Source organism: Zingiber officinale, chromosome 1A, assembly GCF_018446385.1.
Source record: "Zingiber officinale cultivar Zhangliang chromosome 1A, Zo_v1.1, whole genome shotgun sequence".
Lineage (NCBI taxonomy): Eukaryota > Viridiplantae > Streptophyta > Magnoliopsida > Zingiberales > Zingiberaceae > Zingiber > Zingiber officinale.
The window spans coordinates 22984917-22995090 of record NC_055987.1 but is presented as its reverse complement, the minus strand read 5'-3'; the positions used below and the strand labels follow the sequence as shown (position 1 = coordinate 22995090).

Sequence of the window (10174 nt, the reverse complement as noted above, 5' to 3'; positions counted from 1 at the left end):
TCTAGCTTTGCTCCCACGGGTGTTGATCCGATGAAGAGCGACCTCGCTCTGATACCACTTGTTAGGATCCTTCGGCTAGAGAGGGGGGTGTGAATAGCCGCCCCAAATCGCTCGTTTCTTCCTACAATTCGTTAGCGCAGCGGAAAAATAAACTAGAAACGAAAGGAAGACTACAAACCTCAAACAAACCGATGTAACGAGGTTCGGAGATTAGGGCTCCTACTCCTCGGCGTGTCCGTAAGGTGGACGACTCCAGTCAATCCGTCGGTGGATGAGTCCCCGGAGAACCGGCTAATACAAACTCCTTATGGGTGGAGAAACCTCGCCACAACACACTCTTGCAACAGCAAGTAAGGAGAGTACAGAAATACAAAGAAAGACAGCAAGAAATACAACAGTAAGAAAACTCTTGCTTGCCTTCTCTTCGATTGGAAGCAGACTACACAAGCAGTTGCGGTCAAAGAAGGAAGACTCTCTCACAGCTTCACAGAACTCTGGTAACAAGCTCAAAAGTAAAAGAGAGGAAGAAGGAGAAGCACGCTGTTGGTGTGTGACAATATAATTATACACGTCGAACGGTCGAAGCAATATAAATACACACATCGATCAGGAGAGGATCGTTCGACGGCACTTTCCTCCTGTCGCGTGAGTCGTGTGCTTGTCTCCTTTGGGAGTTTATCGTGTGCAAATGAGGTCGATAATAGATGCTCGAGCGTCCCTTTATCTCCTTGTAACAACCAAATTTAGAAACCGATCATCAATTAAATCATAGATCGGTCCGGTGACCGATCCGGAGCTTGGTTTTTGCCCAAACCAAGTCCCAAGACTTCCAAACCAATATCCGGTCAACCTTGACCTATTGGTACTTCATCCCTAGCATCTGGTCACTCCTTGACCTGCTAGAACTCCTCGCCAAGTGTCCGGTCAATCCTTTGACCTACTTGGACTTTCTCAACCATGATGTCCGATCATCCCCGATCCATCTGGATTTTCCCTGCCGGCTTCACTTACGGGACTTTCACTTGCCTCACCAGGATTTCCACACCGCCTAACATCCAGTTAGGACTTTCCACTGCACGGCTTCACTCACGGGACTTTCACTGCTTCACTCACCGGGACTTTCCCTTTCACCTAGCTTCACTCACTAGGATTTTCACCGCCTAGCTTCAGGACCGTCACACCGCCTAGCTTCACTCACTAGGTCTTTCCTTGGCTTCACTCACCATTCTCCAACTGCCTAGCTTCACTCACTGGACTTTCCCACCTGGCTTCACTCACTGGACTTTCTCCGTGCAAACTCCTGTTTGGACTTTCCTGCCAAGTCTCCATACTTGGACTTTCCGCGCAGCTACCCGCTTGGACTTTTCCCCGTGCCAAGTCTCCGTACTTGGACTTTTCAAGTCTCCATACTTGGACTTTTCGCGTGCCAAGCTCCCTGCTTGGACTTTTCCGTTTGCCAAGTCTCCATACTTGGACTTTTCAGGTCAACCAGGTCAACCTTGACCTAGGGTTGCACCAATAATCTCCCAACCATCTATTCTTGTCCCATAACAAGAATAGAACTCTCTCACAAGAGTCAAACATCAACATGCAACTCAACTAGGTCAATCTTGACCTAAAGTTGCATCAACAATCTTCCCAAGTCAAACATCAAAATACAACTCGAGTCAAGTCAACTCGAGTCGGGTCAACCTTGACCTAAGGTTGCACCAACAGTTGGCTTGAGCATAGGAGGGTCATCGCCGGGAACCCCTCCTTGGCTTGGCACTGACGTTGTTGTGGTTGCAGGTTTCACTGACGAGAAGTCCACCAATGGTCAACAGGAGCGCCATATCCCCAGCATCCATCGCCTCGACTCTTGGACATGATCAAATTTGGGCCAGTCAAAGGGATGCTATGCAGACAGAACAGGACAACAACGTCGCACAACAGATGAAAAGAATTTGGTACTAGTTGGGGGAGAGGAACGCGGAAGTAGTTACAAACTTCAAGAATGAAAGGATGAATTGGGAAGCGGAGATCGGCCACAAATTGGTCTCTGAACAGACATATTGTGTCGATCGGTGGATCATTGGGTCGGTCGGACGAAGAGGCCAAAATGATTTTATGGTTAGGGGGGATTTCGAAAGCATTTCGGAGGCTCTCAACGTCGCCCTCGTCAAGCCTGGTCTCCATGGTGGTATACCATAGACTAGGAGCGGGGTCGGACGGCCGAGAAGATCTCACCATTGTCGGAAAATGAAAAATAGGAGGTTTGACGGAAGTTTAACAGAGCAATAAGCATGAAACGCAAAACGAACACTAGGGAAATTGTGGGGAACGTAGGGGGTTGCGAGCGATTGAAAAGGGGAAGGATGGGGAGAGCTTACAGGAGAAGGAACTGTTGCCGCAAAAAGGAGCGGAGCGTCGCCGGGGCACCGATTGCACAGGAACTCGCCGACAGCCTTCACTGAAAACGCAAGTAAGAAGAAGAAGCCGGGTCTACGCCCTTTATAAAGTGCGGGCTCAACCGACCGGGGCCGTTTGATCTAGGTCACGGAAGTCGGAGTGTAGATCTAGCCGTCGAATTCAAACCGCCAATATCACATCAACATCTATCACTTCGGGCATGCTGTGACGACGACAGCGGCACATGACACACGCCTACAAGGCAGCATTTAATGAATGTCATGTATAGGGATGCCTGCGTGCTCAGCTTTAATGGGGATGATTTGCATGAATTCCGAAGGGACTTGGATGACGCCAGCGTGGACTGCTCTTAGCCAAAGATAGAAACTGCAAATTTCTCAAAGTGCGATTATGTAAAGTACCGATCGGCCTCAAGGAGCAATCTCAGGGTTGTCCGACACCCTCGGGTGGATTGACCGGGGTCCAATCAGCATCAAGGTCGATCGGCCAACCGATCTCCAAACTAGTTTGTCCAGTCAGTCGGACTTGCAACCTCCTTCGACTAGACTTGAGAGGAAGGCATGTGATCCGGTGATGAGGAGGGGCCTTGTCAGCAGGGTGGTCAATGACACGATGGAGGTTAAAGTCAAGCTAATCAACGCCTCGATATTATTGTCCAATCGGGCAACCCCCTTTCCCGACCAGGAGGAAGAATAGCCGAGCCTACATGAAGCATATGTTAGCATAGCTTGGTCATGTACCGAGCTTCCGGTGCTTAAACAGACAAGGTATGCGCCGAGCAGCCAGCCAGCTCAGACTCACATCAGCAAAACAGTGATGGCCGAGCAGACTACATTCAGACACAGATCCTCCGTTCTGCATAACAGCGGAGCCCGGACCGTGGGAGGTTAGCTGAGTGGCCATTCCGCTCGGCCCGAGGACAAGATCACCCAGACGACCGATGGCTGGCCGAGCGGCTCTTCCGCTCGGCCTATAACCGACAAAAGGAGGATCAAAAAATATCCTTCTGGGAACCTATGCCGCTGACAGATGGTATGCTTGGTGTCATGGTCAGGCAGAAGATCGTACGACGGAAGCTTCCGTTGTCTTGTCAGAAATATGCTCGGATCATTAAGGTATGGTGTCAGGGATACTTTCCTAATACGTCTTTTTAGGGGATACTTTGAGGAGCGTGAATGCCTCGGGAAGCGTGCACGCGCTCCCCGGGAGTCCTATATAAAGACCCCCAAGCTTCGACGGAGGTATACATAATGTCTACTATAGCTACAGTTACCCTGCCATTTTGCTTCCTCGTTAATTTCTTCTATATCGTCGGTGGTTGACTTGAGCGTCGGAGGGTCATCGTCGGGGAACCCCTCTCTGGCTCGGCACTGACGTTGCTATGGTTGCAGGTTTGACTGACGAGAAGTCCACCAACAGTCAACAGGAGTGCCACGTCCCCAGCATCCATCGCCTCGACTCTCGGACAGGATCAGTTTCTATGAAAGGACAGACCATAAAGATGCTCAGTTACCTTTCTTAAAATGGACCCGTAATTTTTGTGTTTATCAGAGAGGAAACTTTGAATGTATAGCTTATATGTAGAATATTCTCTATTTTCCGTGACACAAAATACCAAAAAGGTAATATAATACCATTGGGTTGAGGAGCCCACTATGTGTTTAGCTGATAATCTGATTGAGCCTCCCGAATGTCCCGACCGACTTTCATTCGAAAGTACCATTCGGTTTGTAACCGAAGACTCCGCCTTTGCTCGGCCTCTTCATTGAGCTAGAGAGCTCGAACAGACCAAATATCCAACTGGTCCGATCAACTGGATCACTCTGCTAAGCTATCGGACACACTGAGAGCTAGTTAACTGTGTATTTTTGAACCAATGATAAGACTGACTTTGTGGAATACTGACTTGGCTCAAAGCCCTATCAATACTACGTGGATCCATGTCCGGTCGACACCTCAGTCCGATCAAATTAATGATCCAATCGGGCTCAAAGCCCTATCAATGTTGTATGAATCAATGTCAGGCCGACCTCTTAGCTGAAGTAATCAACTACGCTAGCTTTAAAGGTTAATCATTTCTTAACTTTAACCGCTCAGCTAGCCCCTAAATCATGATCCATCTCGGGGGGTCACCTTAACGAGATGATACAATTTTTAATACAAATCCAATGTTTATTTAATATATATACATGGTACACCAGTAATATATAAAATACAGAGATGTTTTCTAAATGCAATAACCAACCCATAAAAATTCTGGATATGAATATGAGTCTCATCTGTATAACTGACACTTGTCAGAGTTGATGCCACTGGTGTACTTGAACACGCTGGGTTCCGCCCATTCGAAAACTCCAAGTGACGACGCAATTAACTAGTCAATTGTAACAAAATATTAAGCTAGAATACAGGTCATCCCTTCGGAAGATAAACCATTAAGTCAATTTATAATCTACCGTAAAAAATAATTAGGGGTGGAAACACAATTAACTAATCAAACATGATCCATTCAGGCGCCATTCAATTCAATTATTGATTTTTGGCATCAGCTGGGCAGCCACATTGCTGTTAATTAAAGAACTGTTTGTTGATAAATACTTTGTGGCCAATCTTGGAGAAGTACGAGTTCAAGGTTACTTTATGGAACATTAGGAACATGATCAACACATGGTCTAAGAGGCCTCTACCTTATTGAATCTATCATTAACGTACAGTTTTTATCCTTCACGTTCCTACCCTTCTTCCTCACATGTGTGAATCTTGTTATCGTCGTGTCAGCCTTATCCTTTCACCAATTCTAGTCCATAGCACCCACACTGCCTAGCCGGCGTGCATTGATCGCTGCTCGCCGTCCAAGCACCGTGCAATTCGCCACTCCGCATAGCCGGGCGCCGATGATGATGTGACGAGGAAAGCAAAAGATATAATAATGGAGCATTTAAAACATTAATAATGATAAATGTACACATTTAGCATCAAATTTTTAAATTGATTATGTCAATTTTTGTTTGAAAAAAAGACTAAACCTATAACTATTTATAATTCATCAAAAATTATTAAATTGTAAAAGTTAATAAGAGCATCCAAAATCTTACACATCTCTATAAAAAAAACTCTCAACAACTCCTTTATAAATACATAATTTGTTATTATATATATTTCTCATTTCTCTTTTATATTTTGTATTATATATAATTATTTTTTAAAAAAATAAATCCATAAATTTAAATCAATAACATGAAATAACATTAAAAACTAAATTATATTTTTACATTCTATTATTTTAACAAAACTAAAAAAATCATTTTAATAAAAAATAAATGAAAGAGAGAGCTATTCCTTGCGTAAATCGAGGGAGCTCCCTCCCCAATATATTGCCAAGTCGGCAATGGGGTTCGATGCCCTAAATAGTTGCATTATTACTTTTAATATTGTTAGCACAGAATTATGTTTTGTTTTATTTTTCTTCTATCGTTTTTTTTTTAAAATTGGTGCTATGATCAAGGGTATTTTGGTAAAAAGGTATTTTTTTAAGCACTAGATGTCATTGTTTAACAATTGCCAAAAATTTTAAACTGAAAATTAGGGGTGTAAATGAATCAAGCTGCTCATGAGTTATTCATAACTTAATTCGATAAAAGCTAATTTGAGCTCATTTAATGAGGCTCGTTAAGATAAACAAATCAAGTTCAAGCTTCACAATATTTGACTCGTTAACTCGTGAACATGTTCGTTAAACTGATGAATCAACTTTTAAATAAAAATAATAATAATTTTAATATTAAATTTATAGATTTTATACTCTATTTATGAAACATATGAACAAATATATTAAATTTATTTATTAGAATAAAATTATAATTTTTAATAAATATATAATTTAATTTTTAATAAATATTTAATTTATAATTTATATTTATTAAATTCGTTTAGACTCGATAAATGTTCGAATAAGCTCATGAGTCATGAATATATTCGTTAAATAAAGTTCGAGCTCGACTCGATTATAAACGAGTCAAACTCAAATATTTAAGAGTTCAACTCGACTCAGCTCGACTCGACTTGGATCGACTCGACTCGATTACACCCTTAGTGAAAACTCAACACTCAACGTGACTGAATCTTGAGTGTCATAATCTCAAAATTTTATTTATCGTGCTGTCACCGTGAGCACTTCACCCAATTGTGTCTGCGTGTAATCGTTGGTTAATTTGGCAAATTACTGAGGTTTGAGAAAGTTGTGAAGGCATATTAATTAATGCTTGTAATTTCATTATGCAATCGTTGATCATATTTATTTCTCTTTTTAGATTACGCTACTCTGTACTCGGTGAAAGGTTTTATGGAGCGGAACACATGGTTTTGAGTTTCTCACTTGAGAATTTATTTCTATTATTCGAGGTAGAGTGAGTTGTAATTCTTTCTATTTAAACCAGTATTGTTTCTTTCACTTAAGAATTTATTTCTATTCAAGGTAGAGACGTAGCTAGAGTGACTTGTTTCTTTCTAGGTTAACCAGAATATATTATTGTTTCTTTCTTATCTGTATAGCAAAGAGTTTCAGATCTGAATGGAGGAGAGAAAGGATTAGTCGATCCATTTAGTTTATTCCCTGGCCCTATAGAGATTTTTTAGGGGGCTGATGGTGTCTTTGTTTCTCCTAATATTAATAGTTTTATCTAGCTGGAGTACTCTTCCTAGTTCATCGATCAATTTCTTTAGTAAATAAGTACTTGCATGAATCAACACATAAGCCTAGCTCGATGAGTCGGTATAATCAGGGCTAAGATTGGTAACGTAGAGCCGTAAAGGGATGCACGAATCTTTTCAGTTTCACAAAGTTCAATAATAACTCCGTTTTTATAGATAAATTTGGACATTTCAATCTCATGACTACCACATGTTAAAATTTGGCCATTTTCAATATCTCTAATTGCTAATTATGTTCTGCCTGCTTTCAGATACCTTTCATTCAAACATTAAATTTAACTTAAAGTTCAATTATGACCGACAAAATTAAAGCTAGTTAGGCATTCATTGCATCGTTTCTAACGTCCATAATTGTGGCGCGCGCTGATAATTGGTTTTTATCAGCAAGAACAGCGTTCCGGCCGCCTTTTGATTCTTTAATTTCTGTAGCGTGCATGATGTGCTACGAGCAAATTATCAACCCCTGGAAGCAACGTGACCAATTATAAACCACTGCACAGGAATTCAGCAAATTATCACACGCTCTTTGTTCAGTCTCGATCACCATTATATTGTCAAGTTAATTCATCAATCGTATACATATCTGAAATTAACCTGCATTAATTTAAGCGCCGAGAGGTTCCCCACAAGCAACAGAATACCCTGGCCTGCCCCCCTGCATGCTCCTCTATAAATAATTGAAGTCTCGAACCCACTCGGCAATTCATTCGCCAAATAGTAGATCTAATTAAGCGACCATGGAGATGAAGAAGTTGGCCGTGCTGGTGTTGTTGGCAGTGGTTGTGCTCTTGGTGGCCACCGAAGCCATTCCTTTCGAGGATAAGGACTTGGCATCGGAGGAGAGTCTGTGGAACCTGTACGAACGGTGGCGCAGCCACCACACGGTGACGCGGGACCTCGACGAGAAGAAGAAACGGTTCAATGTGTTCAAAGAGAACGTCAAGTTCATCCATGAATTCAATCAACGGAAGGAAGTGCCTTACAAGCTTCGCCTCAACAAGTTCGGCGACATGACCAACCAAGAGTTTCGTGCGGTCTATGCCGGTTCCAAGGTGGCCCACCACCGCTCTCTACGCGGCGATCGACACGAGGAAGAAGGCGGCGGGAGCTGCTCTAGCGTCTGTGGGGTTCCGACGTCGGTCGACTGGAGGCAGAAGGGTGCAGTTACTCCCATCAAGGACCAGGGCCAGTGTGGTAATTAATCGATTGCAAGGTCATTTGTTTTCGATATTTTTGTGCAAAAGATAAAATAATATGTTATAAAATATGATCAGGGAGTTGTTGGGCATTCTCTACTGTGGCTTCTGTGGAAGGCATAAACCAAATCAAGACCAACCAATTGATCTCCTTGTCGGAGCAACAACTCGTAGATTGTGATACCAAGTACAACAGTGGATGCAATGGTGGTCTCATGGACTACGCATTTGAGTACATCATGGAAAATGGAGGTCTCGCCACGGAAGAAAACTATCCTTACACGGCTGAAGATGGAACGTGCTCGAAGGTTAATTAATTATACATTTTGCAATGATTAATATGTTAATATAATCTTGGTATCTAGTTGGTGCGGATGAATAAATTAATGTAACTTTCTTCTTCGCATGCAGGAGAATTCACCGGCGGTTACAATCGATGGCTACAAGGATGTGCCGGCCAACGACGAGAAAGCTTTGATGGCGGCAGTAGCCAACCAACCGGTGTCAGTTGCCATCGATGCAGGTGGCTTCCAATTCTACTCGGAGGTTTGTCATAGCTCATTCTTATATATGTATTCTATTAGTTCGACCTCAATTTATGTCGATCAAATTAAAAACTCTTTGCCGATCCAAACGTATAGTATATTAATTCGACATCTCAGGGAGTCTTCACGGGGCCCTGTGGCACTGACTTGGATCATGGCGTCGCAATCGTTGGGTACGGCGCAACGAAGGATGGGACTAAGTACTGGATAGTGAAGAACTCATGGGGAACAGAGTGGGGCGAGAGTGGCTACGTTAGGATGAAGAGGGGAGTTTCGGCCAAGCATGGGCTGTGTGGTATCGCGATGGAGGCATCTTATCCTATCAAAACATCCCCTAACCCTAAGGAGACTGCGGGATCTTCCAAGGATGAACTCTGAGATGATGATACTTGACTGAAATTATATTCACGCCTGGAATTAAGGATGCAGATGATGGTTAAACCTGTGATGTTTCTTTAATGTGTTCTCCTAATTGTGTGTGCATTTCACTTCAGTGAAAATGGATAAATAAATAAATAAATGTATTTCTTCAACTAATTGAGATTTAATTTGCAAATAAATATTCATAGTAGTTGATACGGTACGTGTTTTGTGGGATTGATAGGATGTGATACGGTGCATATTTTGTGGGGTTGATAGCATGATGTGGCTGAAAGTCAAGACCACAGGAGGGTCAGGAATCAAGCTGACCTGTAAGGCGGGAAGGTCAGAAGTCAAGCCAGTGTGGCTGGTCAACAGGCCAGCTAACAAGGAAGTCAGCAAGGTCAAAAATCAAGCCATCGTGACTAGTCAACAGTCTAGTTGACAGGGAAGTCAGAAATCAAGCCAGCGTGGTTGGTCAACAGTCCAGCTGACGAGGAGGTCAAAAAGGTCAAAAGTCAGGCCAACATGACCGGTCAACAGTCCAGCTGACGAGGAGGTCAAGAAGGTCAAAAATCAAACCAACATGGCTGGTCAACTGTCGGGCTGATAGGAACAGCGGGGAGGTCAAAAGTCCAGCCTACATGGCTTAAGTTAAAAGAGAGAAATTATAAAAACTAGCCCTGATAGTAAGTAGTAAATGGGTTCGTGGGCCAAGTACAGTTAAAGATGGAGACTACCGGCAGGTCTGCTTACAGACCCAGCGTGCAGGTCGGAACGCTCATGCCATGGATAACAGCGGACAGATGCAGGTCAGGGAACCGACTCAGCGTGCAGGTCGGGACGTTCATACCATGGATAACAGCGGACAGATGCAGGTCAGGGAACCGACCCAGCGTGCAGGTCGGGACGTTCATACCATAGATAATAGCGGGCAGACTCAAGTCGAGGAGC

The 10174-nt window shown here is 43.2% G+C and overlaps 1 protein-coding gene across 1 annotated transcript; it reads left to right on the top strand.

The window, feature by feature from the left end:
* The first annotated feature begins 7855 nt into the window (after positions 1-7855).
* LOC122001107 (thiol protease SEN102-like) lies at positions 7856-9277 on the top strand. Its single transcript, XM_042555692.1, has 4 exons — positions 7856-8313; positions 8394-8623; positions 8727-8861; positions 8978-9277. Exons 1-4 carry the CDS (start codon positions 7857-7859, stop codon positions 9236-9238), a joined length of 1083 nt encoding a protein of 360 aa, XP_042411626.1. The 5' UTR covers position 7856; the 3' UTR covers positions 9239-9277.
* The last annotated feature ends 897 nt before the right edge of the window (positions 9278-10174 follow it).

Bases quoted from the DNA above. Each gene is read 5' to 3' on its own strand.
- LOC122001107 (XM_042555692.1), top strand. From the start codon at position 7,857: ATGGAGATGAAGAAGTTGGCCGTGCTGGTGTTGTTGGCAGTGGTTGTG. The intron at 8,314-8,393 runs GTAATTAATCGA...AAATATGATCAG, and splicing joins CAAGGACCAGGGCCAGTGTG to GGAGTTGTTGGGCATTCTCT. The intron at 8,624-8,726 runs GTTAATTAATTA...CTTCGCATGCAG, and splicing joins AAGATGGAACGTGCTCGAAG to GAGAATTCACCGGCGGTTAC.